This window comes from Populus alba, chromosome 1 (genome assembly GCF_005239225.2).
Source record: "Populus alba chromosome 1, ASM523922v2, whole genome shotgun sequence".
Lineage (NCBI taxonomy): Eukaryota > Viridiplantae > Streptophyta > Magnoliopsida > Malpighiales > Salicaceae > Populus > Populus alba.
The window spans coordinates 33,511,444-33,531,670 of NC_133284.1; the positions used below are offsets into that span (position 1 = coordinate 33,511,444).

The 20,227-nt window shown below is 36.6% G+C and overlaps 3 protein-coding genes across 3 annotated transcripts; 2 read left to right on the top strand and 1 right to left on the bottom strand.

Annotated features, from left to right (window-relative positions):
* The first annotated feature begins 2,994 nt into the window (after positions 1-2,994).
* LOC118055471 (probable E3 ubiquitin-protein ligase RHY1A) lies at positions 2,995-4,992 on the top strand. Its single transcript, XM_035067389.2, has 3 exons — positions 2,995-3,482; positions 3,839-4,017; positions 4,500-4,992. The coding sequence occupies exons 1-3, from the start codon at positions 3,255-3,257 to the stop codon at positions 4,942-4,944; spliced, it is 852 nt and encodes a 283-aa protein (XP_034923280.1). The 5' UTR covers positions 2,995-3,254; the 3' UTR covers positions 4,945-4,992.
* Positions 4,993-10,868: 5,876 nt separating this feature from the next.
* On the top strand, positions 10,869-13,997 carry LOC118055469 (probable protein phosphatase 2C 63). Its single transcript, XM_035067388.2, has 4 exons — positions 10,869-11,410; positions 11,683-12,056; positions 12,798-13,034; positions 13,436-13,997. Exons 1-4 carry the CDS (start codon positions 11,143-11,145, stop codon positions 13,703-13,705), a joined length of 1,149 nt encoding a protein of 382 aa, XP_034923279.1. The 5' UTR covers positions 10,869-11,142; the 3' UTR covers positions 13,706-13,997.
* Positions 13,998-15,270: 1,273 nt separating this feature from the next.
* Positions 15,271-18,793, bottom strand: LOC118055468 (uncharacterized). The gene is made up of 2 exons (XM_035067387.2): positions 15,938-18,793; positions 15,271-15,523 (listed from the first exon to the last, which is right to left on the bottom strand). Exon 1 carries the CDS (start codon positions 18,622-18,624, stop codon positions 16,135-16,137), a length of 2,490 nt encoding a protein of 829 aa, XP_034923278.1. The 5' UTR covers positions 18,625-18,793; the 3' UTR covers positions 15,271-15,523; positions 15,938-16,134.
* Between the last annotated feature and the right edge of the window lie 1,434 nt (positions 18,794-20,227).

Consider the following 20,227-nt stretch of genomic DNA (forward strand, 5'->3'; position numbering starts at 1 on the left):
GCTCTTGTACTTGTGTCATCAGTCATATGGCTAGAGCTGTGATGTCAAATGCAAAGATGCTAGTGCTTAGGTGATGCTATTGACTTCTTATTAATTAATTACTTTTTGACAGATTGGAGACCTGGAGCTATCTAGTGTTTCGTTGAATGCATGCATGATCATCAGTACTGTTTTGCTAACAAGCATTAACTCTCTTGCACCTCAAGTGATTTGCATTTAATTTCATTTGTTTCGGCATCTACTTACGTTCGTGGGTGCACTGGTTTTGTGTTTCCTTCTTCTTCCCTGATATTGACTTTGAGGTATGATCACAGCTCGTGCAGGGAAACGTCGAGGCCACTCCAGCGCCATTTTAGCAGTCCTCCAGCAGTACAGCAGCCAGAAAAGTCAGGGAACTCAGTCGAATGTAGCAAGATGGGGGACTGGGTACCTCATCCTCGCACGGGAATTTATTTTCCAAAAGGCCAAGAGTGGGTGATGGATGACGTACCAGAGAATGCAGCTTCATTCAGTCAGACTTATTGGCTGAGGAATGTTGACGGTGTTGAGAAACCAGGCCCCGATACACCCCATGACCATTACTTGGCCACCAATCTGTATCTAGTTTAGTCAAGAAGATGTAACGAGCGCCGCTGTGGCCCTGAAAGTTATACACTAAGATATATATATCCTCCAAGTGTTGAACGCTATAAATAAACGGAATAACACAGATCCAAGAAATTACGCAGTCCTTTTCTTTTTTTCGAATGGCTTCTTTGCTGTTACAGCAGCTCTGCAATATTCATATTAATTAACAGATATATACATGCAGCTTACTTCATGATTACTCCCAAGGCTATACAACTGATCACAAGAAAAAGAAATCCTTGATTAATAACATCGATCATGCTAAATGAAGTAGAATTAGTTGTGTTTAATTGAAGGAAGTAGATCCTGCTGTCTCCCAAACGAGGTAACCTACCAGCATAAACTTATTGGTTGGTGTGCGAATACGAATTAATTTAGTGGGTATCAGCTGCGTACGTATGAAAGTGAAGGAGGATAGTTATGGCAAGGCCTGGCAAGGAACTTATTCTTCGATCGAGGAAGGCAGCCCGGTCTCAAATTCCTCGTTTCCGAAACGTGTCTCAAATCGAAATCCTTCAAAATTTTATTCGTTTCTCTCAATCTTTTTCTTGGTTTAACCCTCTGGTGAATTATCTTTGGGAGATTGGCAGGTTCACATGCATTGTAAGATTTGCAAATCTATTGGAAAACTCATCAATTATGGAAGTATGTTCTCAAAAAGTTCATAAGAGAGCTAAAATTTGAAGGGAAAAAATGATTCTTTTAATGAAAAATGCAATTTTTGAAAAAATTAAATATATATATATATATATATATATATATATATATATATATATATATATATATTGAATTTAGAGAGTTAAAAATGAGTCAGACAATAGTAATAAAAAACAATTACATCCCAATGAAGTTAAAAGTTAGAGGTTAAGTCTTAAGAGGGTAAGATAATAGTTGATAGGTTAATGTTAAGATTTTCTTAGTTTGCAAAAATATCTAGTTTGTAGCGTTGTTAATTTTTTAAAATTTATTTTTAATATTAATATATCAAAACATTTTAAAAACATTAAAAAAAATTTATCTTTTTAAAAATTTATTTTTAAAACACATAAATAAAGCATAGTAGCCTTACTGTATCTCATAACTTTGCCTAGTTTATCAATCACCCCCTCTATGTTTCCACTTAACACCAATCGTCGTCAAAACGGTCTTCACACACGTCTTCGCAGGGACTGTCGGTTAAAATCCAAGGCCTTCGGTTTGGGATTCCAAACGAGAGCTGAAACATAAGAGGGTGGTTGGTGAAAAACAAATAGTTTGAGGGGTTAAAAGATAAACCTGGTACAATTATGGGGGGTGGGGGCAAATTAAGGTTTGCCAGTATTCCACGAAGAAACCACAATAGTCAGAGAGTCAAAAGTTTGACCCACCGTTCATCACGGGGAAATTTCTTGACGGACATTTTCCTTTCCATCTTTATCACTGCATTTTCTTTTCATTTTCCGTTTTTGTGCTGTCATAAATCAAGCACTAACTACGAATCTGACCCTAGATTATGATGCGTACTTTTAGCCAGTCCTTAAACTTTGTAATATTTTGATTTTATCACCCAACAACACTATATCAAGTAATCATTCTAATCCTTGGAGAAGCAAGAAAAAGTTTTTTTTATTGCTAGTTTGTAAATATAATGCTGTTGTTTTTAAAAAAATGATTTTTATTTGTTTTAAATTATTTTTTTGTGTGTTTTTGAATTGTTTTGATGTGCTGATTATAAAAAATAAATTTTTAAAAAAAATTATTTTGATGAATTTCTAAACCAAAAACATTTTAAAAAACAATCATCACCGCAATACCAAATAAGTAAGTCCTATATGCTAGTGGTATCCTATGTGCTTCGATTATTATTACTTTAAAAATCCGTTTGGTTTTGTGTTTTCAAATTATTTTTGAAAAAAATTGATTTTTTTTCTTTAAAATTAATTTTTTTCATTGTTTTAATGTGTTGATATTAAAAATAAATTTAAAAAAATAAAAAAAATATTATTCAAATACATTAAAAAAAAAACTTTAAAAAACAACAAATAACATACTTCAAACTAATATTTTTTTTTTATTTTTAAATTATTATAATGTGTTGATAATAAAAATAAAATTTTAAAAAATAAAAACAATATTATTCTAATACATTTAAAAATCATCAAATAACACACTTGACAAACGGCCTCTGAAAATTAGAATTGTATAAAACCAATCGCTAGGACAGGTTGGCATTTGTGAAGCCTACGTGGCTCGATGCTAAATTGCAAAACAATTACAGTTTGGGACCTGAATTGAGATCTCTACCATTTTCTAGGGATTGTTTCTAACCCAGTCCCAAAGTTCTATTACCAAAACCATTTCTTAAATATTTTGTGATGAAACTTCATCGTCGTTTTATCTCCTGCTCAGCACCAAGCAACGGTCCCTTCTTCCATCCCTTTCACTCACTACCAAATATTAATCCTGCATTTCTACGAACCCTTCCCATCTCTTCATAATCCCTCTCCTATTTTGAACTCCGGTTTCTTCTTTGAAACCTCACTGACACTTCACCTTAATTTTTATCTCCGATTTTTCTTTTTCTTTTTTATGCTGCCGTTTTAGTGGCAAAAATAAATAAAGAAACCGGATCGTGAGCTTCGTGGTGCATGACGAGCGCATCGGAGTTATTTTATCAAAGAAGGTCCCGTGTGAGCCGAGCCTATACCGATCTAGGGCTCGAGCCTTCTCTCTCTGACCGTAGCTCTTACCAAAATTACAATCGCCGCCATCACCATAATCATAATCATAACCATCGTCATGATTTGGACGGCTGTGATCCTCTCCGCAGACCCCCCCACGTGCGGACCCCCTGCCACCGGCTGTCATCCCCACCTGTAAGCAACTGAATATTTTTTGGAGTTTTAGAGTTCAAGAAACGGGAGCTTAAATTATTTAATTACTTGACTGGTAGCTTATAATTCTAATATTTCTCTAGCACTAGTAAATACACCAACATAAAAGGCTGCAAACTTTGTTAAATTTGGAATGTGATTTAAGTGGGTATTTAAGCTGATGTTGCTTTTATTTGTATTTTCTAAAGTGTAAAATCTGTAAATCACTGTAACTTTAAGTGCATGGTCCGGTGGTTAAGTAGTTATGTTCGTAGGACATTTTCATTGCTGTAATCAGTGTGGCAATGCCAGGATACATTCTCTTTAGCTTATTGTTGTATTGTGTCTGGCTTGCATAGGGAAGTGCCTCAGCTCGACTGGATCAAGGTACCGACCAGTTTGTACCAAGCAACAATCTCACCGCTGAAACTTTAAGCCGGCCAAGAGCGACTGGAAATGGGAGGCTTCCTGGAGCTGTGCTACTAGCAAGGGCAAGGCTTCTTGAAAGGTTAAGAGGAGTGTCCCTTTCTGCAAACAGGTGATCCAATTTACCTGTTGCATTCACTGTATAATGCACAGAGCATTGCATACACAGTGGTATTTGAACCCACCACAAATTAGCAGCCATTGATGCCAATGATGCTAACCTCTGGCATTTGTTACATGTTGATGCCATCCCATCATGTATGTGCTGTTGCCACCACGATATTAGTGGCTGCTGCTTTTGGTCCCATTTCTTTTGCCACCCACTACTACCACTACTCGATGTCTTGCTGTAACTCGGAGACATCTGTCTAATTATGTCACACGACACATACACGAGTTAGAATTTTTCCACTTCCATTCTATTCGATAAAAATCAAGAATAAAATTATACGGGCATGTGCTAGTTATCTTGGGCCTTATCTAACCGTTTAAATTTTTAGGTTGGGATTGTTAATGATTTTCTTTGCTAATGCAAGCGTGTTAGATCATGGATTTAACTCTAGGAACTGACCTGTTTATTTTGGTTTCATCCAGGCGAAGTGGCCCAGCTTCCTTTGGCATCTATAACAGGGAGTATACGCTTGGTGACGAATTGAGGGTTGTTGATGCAGGAGCCTGGGGAACTGACATTTCTACAGGGTTGTTTGCTGGAGTTTCTCCTTTCAATGACTCAACCTTTCAAACCGAAAGACCTCACACCGTGCAGGAATCATGCAAGAAGAAACCGCCTGGTCTAACTCAAGATGCCCTTCAGTGTTTGCAATCAGAGGTATTTAGCTGTTTAGGGAAGGGAATTGAAGGGGGTTCATCTCAGGTGTCGCGGGATTGTAGTATATGTCTCGAGAGTTTCAGTGAAGGAGACGAGCTTATTCGTTTGCCCTGTGACCATAGATTCCACTCTGCTTGCCTGGATCCTTGGGTCCGAACTTGTGGGGACTGCCCATATTGTAGAAGAGATATAGTTGTAAGTAATGATTGACAATAAAAAGAACATGAAGTCATTTGGAAGCAGTCTATTTCGTCGTCATGAATTCGAATTCAACTGCATTAATATTGTTAAGTGATCTGAATAATTCTTGGTTAATAGAATGCATCGGAGCTGAATGGAAAAGAATTAAACATAATTGATGTTTTGGCATAACGTATTATAGTCTGAACGATAAAGATGTTCGCTTCTTTCAACTTCTAGCATCCTTCCATGGAAGATTATAATGCCGATGAATTTAATTGGCCAAGATTTTACTAGCAACCCCTGCATTTTTTATTCTGCAGTTGCAATTTCTCGCAAGTGATGTAGCTCCGCATGTTTTTTATTGTTTTTTACGTTATTTCTAAAAAGATAATTACCTAGTTATGGAGAGCTTATGAAGGTTCATTTTTTATACGAAGAGCTAAACGCTTTTTTTCTTTCTTTCTTTCAATAGAGCCCTTTTTTATTTTCCATGTCCATCTATTTTTTTCCTTTTAATTTTTTTTTCTTCTCATTTTCATTCTTATATTGTTTTAACAATAGTTCAAATTGTTTTTGGACTTAAAAACCACTAGTAGTTTTGTAGCAGGTAAACTCCAAGCAAATGATTTGATTAAAAGAAATTCTTCCAATCCAAAAATAAACAAAGTAGACATGAACATAGAGCGAGAGTTCGTGCATTGTCTCATGCTTGGTCCTGCCATGGACCCAGCAGAGTGCACTCTTAAGAAAACAAGAAACGGAAAAGAACGTAGAAATCTGAATGCTTCAACATTTTTCCAAGCAAGCTAGTTTTTGTCTCGTATAGTTTTGGATTTGAGTGACAAGATTGAATCATTTTATGTTTCATGGTCATGGATTCAACTGCAGAATCTGGAATTTGATTTGATTTTTTGGAAGAAGAAAATGCAGCGGGGTTCATTGAACGGAGTTCTTTAATTTTCGTGATGGAACGGAGGAGCAGGGAGAACTTGATTCTGAAATAACTAGTCAGAGATTATGGAATGCAAAAGGAAGTTCTTGTGCATATAGAGTTCGCAATCGATTGCAAAAGGAAGTTCTTGCTCCATCGCGCTAAAGCCCTTGAGGAATCCAAAGAGATTCAAGCTCCTGTCAAAAGGCAGGGCTTACTTATGTTGCCATGAAAGCGTACAAGAAGCTATTTATGGAACCTGATGAGAGGAAGAAATCCAAACAATACTTGAAGATTGTGGATAAGTAATGGAAGTTCAGTGCATATTATATACTTAAAGAAATTAAAGAGAGTGAGGGAAAGGCATGGAAGCCGAGAGAGAGAGAGAGAGAGAGAGAGAGACCACATATATATAGAAACTAAGATATGCAGCCAATGACCACATATTTTGGTCTTACACAGAGGAGCTATCGGAGAAACTTCAACATGCAGCCCCACATCCTGAAATTGCATCTCATGCTATTTACTTATTTAGAAGATACGGAAAATCTAATGTATTTTTTTCAAAGATCTTGCTGGAAGAGTGTCACTTTCAACAGTAAGTATGGAACATGGACAGATGATGATGGAATGCAGCTCCCTCACCCAAGTATTCATTCTGACGAACAAGAAATCTGAAATTGAAGAGCGCTACTGGCAGAGACTTACAGAATTGTTGTCAAGTTGAAGAGTTGTATTGCTGTATGTGATATTTCTGAAGGCGTGAGTGGCACAATTGTGGACGAATTCGGTGTCTCCATGGGCTATTAATTTATGAGGTTATCTATAACCCGTGGAGAGAAAAGATTTTCACATTCAATGATCATCCTAAGCTCTGCAAGATCAATGTTCTTGATGGGAGATTATCATTCTACAAATGATTACACACAGTAAGAGTAGATTTTGACAGAGAAGAGCTCGGCTCCAGAGATGGAAAAGATTTTAAGCTCTGCAATTAGCAGGGATGAATTGAAGAATCTAGCTGTGATGGATTGATGAGCTGATAAACTGAACAGTATGTGTTAGCTCAAGAATTTTCATTTTCAAGTTCAAGTACGGGAGGCAGCAGTGGGGAATTTTCCGCAATGGGCGAAAGCTTGACGGAGCAATGCCGCGTGGAGGTAGGAGGCCTACGGGTCGTGAACTTCTTTTCCCGGAGAAGAAGCAATGACGGTATCTAGAGAATAAGCATCGGCTAACTCTGTGCCAGTAGCCGCAATACTACAGATGATGCAAGCGTTATCCGGAATGATTGGATGTAAAGCATCTATAGGTGGCTTTTTAAGTCCACTGTCAAATCCTAGGGCTCAACCATGGATAGGCCGTGGAAACTGCCAAGCTGGAATACCGTAGGGGCAGAGGAAATTTCCGGTGGAGTGGTGAAACGCGTAGAGATTATAAAGAACACCAACGGTGAAAACACTCTGCTAGACCGACACTGACACTGAGAGACGAAAGCTAGGGGAGCGAATGGGATTAGATACCTCAGTAGTTCTAGCCATAAACGATGGATACCGGGCGATGTGTGTATCGACCCGTGCAATGCTGTAGCTATTCCATTATTCATTTATCTCCTAGCATGGTCAATGGTTTCCCTTTTCTTTTAGCAATACTGAAAGTTAGGCATGCTCTGTTATTCTTTTATCTGTTACGCATCATCTCTGATCATACACTTTGTTTTCAAGGAATATCGAGGATGAAAACAATGTGAAAAATGAGGATAAAAACCATGTGCAGGGAAACCGTGAGCAGGAAAGTGGTGTCCATTGTCCAAGCTCAAAATCCACTGGCTACCTGCCAAATGATTCATATTCAACACCGGTTCAGCCGGTTTTCAATTACATCTGATCTCTCTCTCTCTCCTTTTCTTCCTGCACAATAAATGAAAAGTTTACCAACAAGCGTGTGGCTCAGTGGTGTTGGGAGCAAACTTTCCTTCCTTCGAACCCTGGTTCGAGTCCAAGTGGAAATGGGACTGGAAAGTTTGCTCCTTTCTTATTTTTATTGGGTCCTCCTTGTGCGGTATGTCTGTCATCCCCGCGGTGCCTTACCTGCTCACTAGGGCTTGCAGGATGTTCAGTGGATCGTGGGATTAGTCGTGGTGCGTGTAAGCTGGCCCGGACACCCACGTTATCAAAAAAATAAAAAAAAAATAAAAATAAATGAAAAGTTTGATTAATATTGATATTACTCGATCTAGTTATCAATTTTAGAATTTATAAAAATTAATTAAAATAGACATAAACTGGTTCAGATATTTTATTTAAAAATAAAAAATAAAATAAATGACAAGTCTCCTATAAGGTTTTTGTCTATGTTATATAGTCTTTTATTTAATTTAATTTAATCACTGAAAAAAGAAGAGACCATTACTAGACGCTTGCATTTGCAGCACTAATCACGGGGTCACTAGCAACCTGGATGTATATAAAAGATATAATTGACCGATTGTAAACAAGAATGTCCTGCGTGTAATTAAAGTCAGACAACACCTTAATTGGTGTTTTACACTAGCTAACACGTGTTTTCTATCTGGACGAGATATTTTTTATTTATAAAAAAACTATATAAACTGATTTTTTTCATTGTGTTTTATAATTTTAAAAACCTTATGTGAATTGAAAAGCTATATATATATATATATATATATATATATATATATATATATATATAATTACAAGAACTATATATGTTCATAAACAGAAAAAGGAATCATTAATAATTACCAAAAATAAAATTAAAAAAATCAAGAGATATGGATATATAAAGATATTTAACTTCGCAAGACAAGATATTTATTTGGTTATGCTTGCTAAATCTATTTATCAAAATTAATTTTTTATTCAATCAAACGATAATATATATAGATATACACATTAAATTGATTGAATGAAATAAAATAAAAAAAATATTATGCAAGGTTGCACATATTAAAAATATTATCTAAAAATAAATATTTTTATTTTAAAAAATAAAATTCATCTATATAAAAGATTAAAAATAACTATAGATGAATAAAAATAATCTTTCCAAAACATAATTACACACAACACCATTAAAAAAATCTCTATAAAAAAGGTTAAATAAAAAAATTCACAAAGAATAAATATTAATTGAATCATAAACTTAAAAATTATTTAAGAAAAAAGAAATTCAAAGAAGATATCAATTAAAAAAGGCAAAATTAGAAAAAAATAATATAAATGTTGTGGCTTAACTCGTCAAGTATATACTCCGAGTCATAAATTCCACTAGGTTTAACAATTTTTTTTCTCTTAAATTTCTATTTAACACCTGAAAAAAAAAAAAAGGCAAAAAAACAATCCAGGCTCTTATGTCATTGCAAGAAAAAGTCGAGGTATGTGGTGGGTCTTTAAGCCCAAGCCCACACGTCCGGGCTTGGTTATATTTTTTTTTATTTTTTAAAGGGGAATGCAGGTTGTCAACCCTTATTTTTTTTAGGAAAAAAATACTAGCTTGTCAAGGCAGATGACATATCATCTACGAGCTCATATTTTGGCCATCATTATAGTAGCTGAAAAATTGGGAAAACACCTTTTTTGGTAAAAGGACAAAAAACAAAACAAAACTCAATTTTTAAATCATTTCAACCCCCCAAAATACCTCACCAACACCCTTGTAACACCCAAAACCATTGTGTCAGCTCCAAATACCTAAAAAAATTGCTTAAGAACCCAAAATCAAATCGAGTAAGTTTTGGTTTTCTCGGTTTAAATTTAGTTTTTTTATGCAATATTGAGGCTCTAAACAACCATCATAAAACTTTTCTCATCTCTAAGAACCCATGAACACCAATAAGAACCCATTTTGATGGCTGGAAATAGAGTGAACAGTAACTTTCTCTCTTATCATCGAAATCCAGCAACACATCTCTCTCACCTGGGATTGAAAAATAACGCAAATAAACATGTATATCAAGAGTGATTTTTTAAAATTTCAAGAGACATAAAATGTATCAATCATGTTATTTTTAAAGATCGAGGACCTACGTGTATTTTGCATGAAGTCTCTTGGCGCCATCCATGTTGGGCCCCTTTTTCATTTAAGTTTCTATTCTTTTAATTTCATAATTAACTAAAACACTAGAAATAATTAGTCTTCAATAAGGATCAAATCTCATAAGATAAACTTTGAGTATCAAAATAAGTTACTAGAAAATAAACAACAAATCCACAATGTTTTGTGAGTGTATAAATAATACCCACCTACAATAAAAATATCATGCGTTTTAGAGTTCTATATACTAATATGGTTAGTGGTAGATATGAACTTTATTATATGTGATTAATCACATCTATCCACAATGATATCAAAATACTTTTTATTTTTTACATGTTGCTCAAGCATCGAGTTATAGTAGAGATAGAATCCATATCTAGCTTGTGTGGTGGGAGAAAAAAAAAAACAATTTCACGAATATATACAAGTTAGTAAATTAATAGTTATAGAATATCATGACACGATGGCTCATATCATGAATATATACTATGTATCCCACGTATTATGATAAGCTCACAATTTTTTTAAAAAGTTTTTTTATATTTTTTTTACCAGGAAAATATATATAAGAAAAAACTAATTTAGCCATAACTCCTTGTGCTCACAAGTTATGTTTAACTAGAAAACGGATAAAAGAAAGGATCGTTCCAAGAAATTTGAAGCTAACCCTAGTTTCCAAAATTTCTTTGTCATGTATTAACCTAAATACACACCGGTCCAAAATCTAGGGTGTTTTTTATAATAATATCTTGGTCCTAGTCAAAAATTTCATGTCAAAAGTCAATGAAACGACCCTATCTAATTTCCTATCGCAATTAAACAATAAATTAAACAAGCACGACTTGTAGACTCCAAAAACAAGATCAAAGTGCAGCGGAAAATGTGAATAATTTAAAAATAAATAAATAAATAAAATGTAAAGCAACAAGAAAGTAAAAAACAAAAAGGAAAGGAACCGGAAGTTGCTTATGGGGAGAGAGAGAGAGAGAGAGAGTTAACGCGGAGTGTACACCGAAAGCAAAAACCCAAAAAGCTTTCCCCCAGTCGCTCTTCTTCTCCTCCTCCTTCACGCGGTATCTCTCATTGTCATTTCTCTCCTCAAAGAAAAAAGAAACCCTACCTCCCAATATTTATTTACATTGGAACAAGAAGCCCAATAAACGAAAAGCAAAAGAGACATAGATTCAAAGTTCTGGAACCAAAGAAACCAAGAACATTCAAAGTTGCTAAAGCAGATGATGTTGAGATCGTGTTACAGGCCGTTGGAGAGGTGTTTTGGTCGGGTAGCAGGTGGTGGTGGTGATGGATTGATGTGGCATGCGGATTTGAAACAGCATGCTTCTGGTGATTATTCAATAGCGGTTGTCCAAGCCAATTCTAATTTAGAAGATCAAAGTCAGGTTTTTACGTCTCCGTCCGCTACTTATGTTGGTGTTTATGATGGTCATGGTGGTCCTGAAGCTTCCCGGTTTGTTAATAAACATCTGTTTCCTTTCATGCATAGTGAGAATTCTCTCCCTCTCTCCGTCTTCCTGTTTAATTTTCTTTCTTAATTTTTTTTTTTATTAGGATGGTCTGCTATGTTGTTTTCTTTTAGTTAGGTGTTTTTTATTGGAGCTTCCTTATTCTCATATTTCCCCAATTGAAATAGAAACTATAGAATATGTGATAAAAATAACAATTTGACAGCCGATGGTGTGGACTGAAACGACCTGTAGGCAACAGACTTCTGTCTCTGTATCATTTTCTGTCTAAGATGTTATCTTTGATTGCAGAATTTGCTAAAGAGCATGGGGGGTTATCAGCTGATGTCATAAAGAAGGCTTTTAATGCAACTGAAGAGGAATTTTGCCATTTAGTGAAGCGATCATTACCTTTGAAGCCGCAGATTGCTTCAGTTGGATCATGTTGTTTGGTTGGTGCAATTTCAAATGATGTGTTATATGTTGCAAATCTCGGGGATTCTAGGGCAGTTCTTGGTCGAAGAGTTGACGAGGATAAGAAAAAAACAGTAGTGGCAGAAAGGTTATCGACTGATCACAACGTTGCTGTTGAAGAGGTGAGAAAGGAGGTCGAGGCACTTCATCCTGATGATTCACATATTGTAGTCTATACTCGTGGAGTTTGGAGAATTAAGGGCATAATCCAGGTACAGTGGGTTCTTGCTGCTAGGTTTGTTTTCTTCTTCCTGTTTTTGCTTGTTAGTTATGAGAATTCAGCTTATTGAGCATTGTTTGTGCTGGGGAATAATACATTCATTGATTTAGGGGCGAATATGTTTATTCCTCTCCTTTTCTTTGAATGTCTTGCCAGGTTTGTTTTGAGTTACTTGGATAACCTTCATCCTAAAAACACCATTTACAGTGTTTGTTTGACATAAAGTAATTGATCTGAGGATGGATCAATTCTAAAGGCATCCAATTTTATGTTTGGTTATCTTATGTTTACCTTTTGCTTTTGCTTTATGATAGGCATCTGTCTATGGTGGAAACACTGTAGTTAAAGTTGGTCAGAGGGTTAGGTTCATGCTCTTCCAGGAATCTTATTCTCTGTCTCCTGGTCTACCATTTCATGCAATCAAGTGAAACAGTATAGTCTTCCATGCATGAGATGTACATGAAAACCCCCGAGGCCTAACAAGAATGCTTGTGTAATTACAGGGAGTCTTGATCCTCTCATGTTTTTTTTTTTTTTCCTTTTCCTTTTTGATTTTTTCATTTAACTTTTCTAGACACTAGGAACATCATACTGTGATCTTCTGATTAATGAACTGAAACATTGTCTTCTGTTGTCACTTGACTCCCTGAAGTTTTGGAGCTGATCACTAACTTAACGCATGTGGTAGATGAGGGTGGAATAAACCTTTCCTGTGTCTTTTTTTCCTTTTCAGGTATCCAGATCCATTGGTGATGTGTATCTGAAGAAACCAGAGTTTAACAGGGACCCAATTTATCAGCAGTTTGGTAACCCTATTCCTTTGAAACGGCCAGTAATGACAGCAGAACCTTCCATTGTTTTTAGAAAGTTGAGGTCAGAAGACTTGTTCCTGATATTTGCTTCAGATGGTCTCTGGGAACAATTGACCGACGAAGCAGCTGTAGAGATTGTTTTTAAGAACCCTAGAGCTGTGAGTGCTGTCTTTGACTTGCATGTTTTGCTTACTTTTTGTTGCAACTCTCATCAATAGCTTCGATCTCAGTCCTAATTTATACCTTGAGAGGCAAGTTTTAGCTACAATGGGATCATTGGGAATGAAATAATTGAATTCCTTTTTCACACCACAAGCCTGGTTGAGCCCATGAAAATGCAGGAGCGTGGTTAAATCTACCCCTAGCTTCCAGACGTACCATATTTTTGTTGAACATGGACATACTTTTGGAAATAGGTTATTCCAGACTTCTGAAATTTTAAGCAAATGCATTGAAAAACAAACTAGATGTCATCAATGTTCAATTGTACGGAGTTATTTATGCCAGTCCAGATTTTGCTGTTTGCTTGACGTTCCTTTGGGCTGTTTGATACCTGCAGGGGATTGCTAAGAGATTGGTTAGAGCTGCTATTCAGGAAGCTGCAAAGAAAAGAGAGATGAGATATAATGACATTAAGAAAATTGAAAAAGGAATACGAAGGCATTTTCATGATGACATCACTGTGATTGTAATTTACCTTGATCACCAAAAAGGTTCTTCCAATGGTAGATTAAAGAACAATGCCATTGGCTGCACCAGCGCTCCAGTCGACATTTTCTCCCGTGATGCAGATCAAGCAGAGGTGGACATGCTTCAAACAATTTCTTGAACAAAGAAAAAGAAAAAGCCCTCTGAAGGGTCAACACTGACGTCTTGATTTCTTCAAGGTATATATTGAGATGGGTATAGGATGCATATGGATGATGCACATAAGGAATTCAAAGTAGAAAATACATTTATGTGGATAAGTTTATCAATGGATAGCGGGTTCTTGCAAGTGAAGATCTAACTATACTTTCTTTCGTTCTATTACGGATTGGATAACTTCTCAGAGATTGTAGCACAGATTTTGTGCCTTTTTGTGTTCCAAATTTTAGAAATTACAAGTCTTGATTGATTGATCATTGTCCCATTACGAAGTTTGTTCAAGGGATTTGAACAGTTTTATGTGGTAACTTGCACTACCTAACAGGGTACAAAAGCAATGGAATGCGTGATTAGTCGATTCTTGTTTCCTAGGATCCCTGCACTAATTAACATATATTATAACTTTTAAATAAATTATATCGGTGCTAAAAACACAGTAAATGGAAGTAGATGAGGACCATATCAGAAAATGCCATGAATTTAAATAAATTATGTTAGATTCTCAAATTGAAGATTTTAAAAGTGTAAATTGATTGGTAAAAAATGAAAAGGGTAAATCACCATATTATTTTGTATGATTTTCATAAAAACAGTGCAATTATCGTAAAATCTAGCTTTTAAACGTTTCCTTCAGCATTTAATATACTTGGAAACTAGCAAAGGCCAAGTCTAGCATAAAAATCTTTTCTTTTTGGTAAGCAAAGAAAAGATTAAAAGGCATTCTCTAGGTGAAGGGGCCGATGGATGGACGAGCATAATTAAATAAATAAATAAAATTATACAAATACAAAAAAATAAAAAAATAAAGATACGTAGAAGAACAGATCTCATCAGCAGAGGACTCCTCTATTGTAGGAGTTCAAAAACACCTCAACAGACTCCACTTCTTTAGGAGTAGTTTGACAAGTTTAAATCTTAAATTCATATGATTTATAGGCAACTAAGCAAAGTAACAGTCAAAGTTAATGTTCTCTTTAATGTTCCTTGTATATGCCGTTGAGTTGGATTCTTTGGGCAAGAGCTTCTTGTTGAGGGGGCGTGTGTTCTGTTGGGAAGCATTTGGCAACTCATATTTCTTTCTCCTCCCTCTTTTCTTTCTGCTACTCTGCTATTAATAGAAAGTGTTTTGCCATTTTGATTTTGTTTTAAATTTTATCATCATTCGTTCTATCTTTATCCTTTTGCTTTTAAATCATTTCTTGAATTGATTTTAAGCAAAGCAACAAGTTGTTTGAAGTGGAAATGGATCCTACAAGATCTTGCTCCTCGTAATTCAGAAACATGAATGCCAACAGTGTGTCACTTCGACAAGACACGTCACATAATTTCCAAGATGGTCACAGTTGAACGAGTTCCACTGGGAGTAAAAGGGCGATGACAGGCACTTGCAAGTTTTTCGTCGTTAACAAGGTTTCCATGATCATTCTTGAGGATAGAACAGTTCAAACTACAGAGGACCACTGAAACACACTGTTGGCATTCATGTTTCTGAATTAGGTTATAACTGTTCTTCACAAAACCAACAAATGGAATTTAAACGCCACATCATCGTTACCTGTAGGCATAGCTTTTCATCAATTCAGCATTTATATATAGTTATACTTTTTGTTTCACCTGCTATATACACACTGCACACACATCTAGCTACTTTCAGTGTATATCCCAGAAGCCAGAACTTTCCGAAATCATGCATCATCAGCTAATAAATGGCCACTTAGCAGCTCTCCTGGCCAAACCGTTCACTCTTCTTTCTTTACCACATAGTTCGATGCTCAAGAACCTAACAACATTACATGAAAAATCACATCTTATCAATGAAAATTAAAGGCCATCTTTCATATGACAGTAAAATTTTGTCAAAATAAATAACACCAACTCAGGGAAAGGGTAAGACAGGTTTAGGCCGAAAAATGCTTTGACAAGGAGATTCAGAACTAAGTTCAACTAACAAAAGAATACATATAATATATGTGGCCCATAAGAACAAAACAACGGCAGATATTCCAGTTCCATATTTTCAGAGGGACTATTTTCTTCTTGAGTAAATTTAATAAAAAAAATGTCATCTTCTTGTATATTAAGAGCATTAAATTATTAATCACAATGACGAGAAGTTGCGGAGAAAATTTTCGTTTTCATAACCACCAAATGTTAATGACACAAAATGGTTCATATTTGATAGAGGTATACATACCTTGAAGTCAGTAACTCCACGTTCCCCTTCTTTTCATGTCTTGTCCGGATCCATGCTTAGCCCTCCAAATGGATGTGTTCATGAGTACTTGCATATCTTCAACCTCCAAGAGACATTGGGAAGCTCTTACAAGATCATCCATATCAACCATATCTCCATGCCTAATCAAAACATGAGACAGATAAGAAGAGGATTGCCTATGACCACTTGGTTAAACGTTCTGATAACCTGCACTTTTCCTCCCTAGAAATATGTGGATCAAGCTCGTGAAGACTGCTTATGAACATGATTGCATCATCCCGATGGTTATGTTTACAGTATCCATCGACAACTGAGTTATATGTATTTTGGTTCGGTTTACAGCCATGCTTGATCATGTATCGCACAACATCAATAGCATCCTCAAACATTGAATCAGCTGCATAACTTGCAACAAAAGTATTATAAGTGATTACATCTGGAACAAGCCCAGATTCCCTCATTTCTGAGAATATCCGTGAAGCCTCTTTCATCCTCCCATTTCGACAATATGCAAAAATTACGGTGTTGTAAGAAATTATATCTGGTTTTATTCCCTTTGCTAGGATTTCTTTCAAAACTTCTTCTGATCTCTCAAAATTCTCCGATCGGCTGTGCATATACATCAAACTATTGTAAGTTGCCAAGCTGGGAGTGAATCCACTCTCATTCATGAAGTTCAAGATCTCATTTGTTTTGGTAAACATCTGCCTCCTGCCATATATAGAAAGCATGGCATTCAGAGTACTCAAGTCAGGTGAAAAACCTTTTCTCTTCAACTCCAGGAATGCAACCTCAGCTTCTACCAGTAGGTCACATTTACTATTAACTAAAACAAGGGTCTTCAAGAGTACGGCATGGGGTTCAATTACACCAGAGCATATCTCCTCCGCAAGAGCAAGCATCCGCCCAATCTCCTTGCCATTGGCATAAGCATGAAGCAAAGAACAGTATGTCAGCTCATTGGGCTTGCACCGACCATCTTTCATTTCAGCGAGTATTTTCTCTGACTGTTCCCAGAGCCCTCCTCGAGCTAATGCTGCCAAAACAGCATTATAGGTGGAAAGATCAGGTGTAATCCCAGCTTCCAGCATTCTCTTGTATATATCCATGGCTTGGTCAAATGATCCACACCGGCTGTACGCACTGATTAGGGTGTTGTAAGTGTCCCTCTCAGGTACAAAGCCAGCCCTCTTCATCTCCTTGAAAACTCCAGACACTTCTGAGTCCATCCCATTTTGCCCAAACACTGCTAAAAGGGTATTCCAAGTAACAATATCCGGTACGCAACAGGAATTTTTGATCTCCTCAAAAATCTTCATCATTTCTGCAAACTTTCCCCGGTTACCATGCATCTTAATCAAGGCATTGAAAGTACAAATATTAGGTTTGCAACCTGCTGCTCTCATTTCAGCAAAAACCCTCATTGCAGACTCGTCCTTACCAGCCCTCACAAATCCTGACAAAAGCGTAGTGTAAGTAAAAACATCCGGGTTAATCCCACCTTCAACCATCTGGTTTTTAAGCTCCATTGCTTCTTTCAAGAGACCATCTCTTGCATAGGCAGATATCAAAGAATTATAAGTCACAATGCTTGGTGAACATCCATTAACCTCCATTTCTCTTAATACCTCCATGGCCTCCTTAGTCCGCCTTGATTTCCCATAAACATCCAATAACGCATTATAAGTGACCTTGTCAGGCACAAAACCCATCGATTTCATATCCTTAAAAACCGCAACAGCTTCTTCATGCAAAGATCCTCGTCTACAACAAGTTATAAGCGTATTATATGTATACTCATCTGGCAAAATTCCAGCATTCTTCATTCCCTCAAACAGGCCTTTAATCTTATTCCAAGGCATGCCCATTTTCCCATACACATTCAAAATCACATTATAAGTAATCAAAGTTGGTTTGCACCCTTCTTCCTCCATTTTCTTAAACACCATCACAGCTTCCCTATACCTTCCATTACTAACACAAGCAGTGATTAAAGATGTATAAGCATAAACATCAAGTCCAAACCCATCTTTATGCAAATCATTCAACAAAGACGCTGCCACTGAAACTTTTCCTTCTTTACCAAGCATACTAATAATCACAGCCACAGCTGAATTACTCAAAACAGATCCACAATCATTCCTATTCTTAAACCACTCAAACACACTCAAAGCCAGGTCACGTTTTTTATAAAAACCTAAACCCTTAATAACACCCAAAGCATCATTACTTAACCCCTCCTTGCCACCGCTACTTAAACTCAACTCTTCTTTATGGTAATCAAGTAAAAGACTCAAGATCTTATCTAATTCACTGCTTTCAAAAGATGGGTCATTTAAGGAATCAAGAACTCGCTGACCTTGAAGGGAGAGGCGATGGTGGGTCCAGGGTTTGCCACGGTTGCTGTCACGGGCCTTGCCAATTCGGGTTCGGGCTCTTGGGATGGGAAATGGGTCAGGTTGGGTTTGTGAGGTGATGGGTTTGGAAAAATCAGAGCTTTGCTTAAAAAGGAAGTCCTGCATAAGCGGTGTGCCATGCTGCGGTGGTGGTGAAGTGGGCGTTGTTGGTTTTAGCTGTTGATGGTGGAGGTGAGTTTGGATAGGGAGTGAGGGTTTTGTTGGAGGTGGGTTCGAGAGGAGAAGAGGCAGAGATAGTTTCTCTGTCATTTTTAGAGTGAGAGGGGGCTGGGTGAGTGTCAAGGATTATAAGTTGGTTTTTTTCGTTGAGTTTGTGTGGTGTTTCGACTTGATGGCAAGATTTTTTTGTGCGGTCTTTTGACTGGAGGAGCATGTTGAGATACTCAAGGCGATTACCTCTCTCAATGTAGTGGAGGTTTGCAAGGTAGCAGACAAGAATATCTCCCAAAAAGCTAGCTTGCCATGTCAGCAAGGGTTGACTATCTGATTTGGAGGAGAGAAAAAATTGGCAAAGAGCAGAATCACTTTAAGAACACTTATCCTAATCTTAAATTTGAACAAAGAAATTCTCAATTCATATCTCAACACGGGCACTCATGTTCTCGAATTTCAGAAATTTCGAAGAGTCTAAACCTAAACATCACGATGGGAATTTCTCTAAGCTGTTGGGACTCCAAATTCGGAGGAAAGCATTTAACGCATGGACTCCCAAACAGAAGTTTCGAGTTTAAGTCTCTCTCCAATCTTGTGATATATAACTTTAAAACGTGTGGAAAAAATATTGTAGATTTACGATAAATATAGACTCATTGTATTGTAAATAACACTATACTTATAAACTATTTGCATTATGGATGATTATATAGCGTTTGTATGTTTAGTAAAAAATTATTGCTACTTATTATACCGTGGACAACATTATAGTCATAGACTGTTTGTATTATGAACGACACTATAGCACTTGTGAGGGGCGTTGTTTTTACTGTGTCTAGTCAAAGATTGCTACCAGAAATGTTGTCTTTTTTATTTTGTGTCAAAAGTTGTTGGGGCTAGCCTGACAGCAAGACTCAACACTATTGGATCTGGTTTGGAAATCATACCCAAATCGCTTCCAAAAAATTCTAATAACATTGGGTCTTATTGCTCAGCATGATTCAATAGCATTTGGTCTAGATATTTCCAATTTTATTTGTTTTTCTCTTTAGATTTTTTTTCCTTTCTTCCTATCGAAAGCAGACATGGGAGTAGCAAGAAAGAGTGTCTATTATGACTATGGCTGGAAATCAAACTCTTCCCTTTCAATTCAGGCCAGTTCATTTATTAGAAAAACCAATTATTGACCTATTATGGCTTCATTCATGTCAACTGAATCAAAGAAGCTTTTTGAGAAGGGGTAAGGACTAATCTTTCCTTTTTGTTAGGTGGAAAGAAAAAGACAAATGAAGGAGAAGTGGTTTAGCCAACGAGGGGAGGGAGCTTTCTAAGCAATTCAGCCACGATGAGTCAAGTACCAAACCTTTTTCTTACCATTCACTTAAAAAACTTATCTAAAAAACTTATCTAAGCACTTGACCAAGGACAGTTGGGGAAAAAAAAGCATTAGATTGTGTTTTATGATAAAAAGGAAATTTAAGTCCTACCACTAGTCTAACTCAAAATAGCTTTGGATTCAAATACATAACAAGACCCCATAGCTTTGGATCCAGACCTATTAGAGTTGGGTTTTGCTCCCAGCAGGACCCAAAATAGCTTTGAATTTAGCTGCACAACAGAACCCAATAGCTTTGGGTCTGGCCTCAGCTAGATCCATCAATGTCAAATCCTACCCTCAACAAGACCTATTAGCATCGGG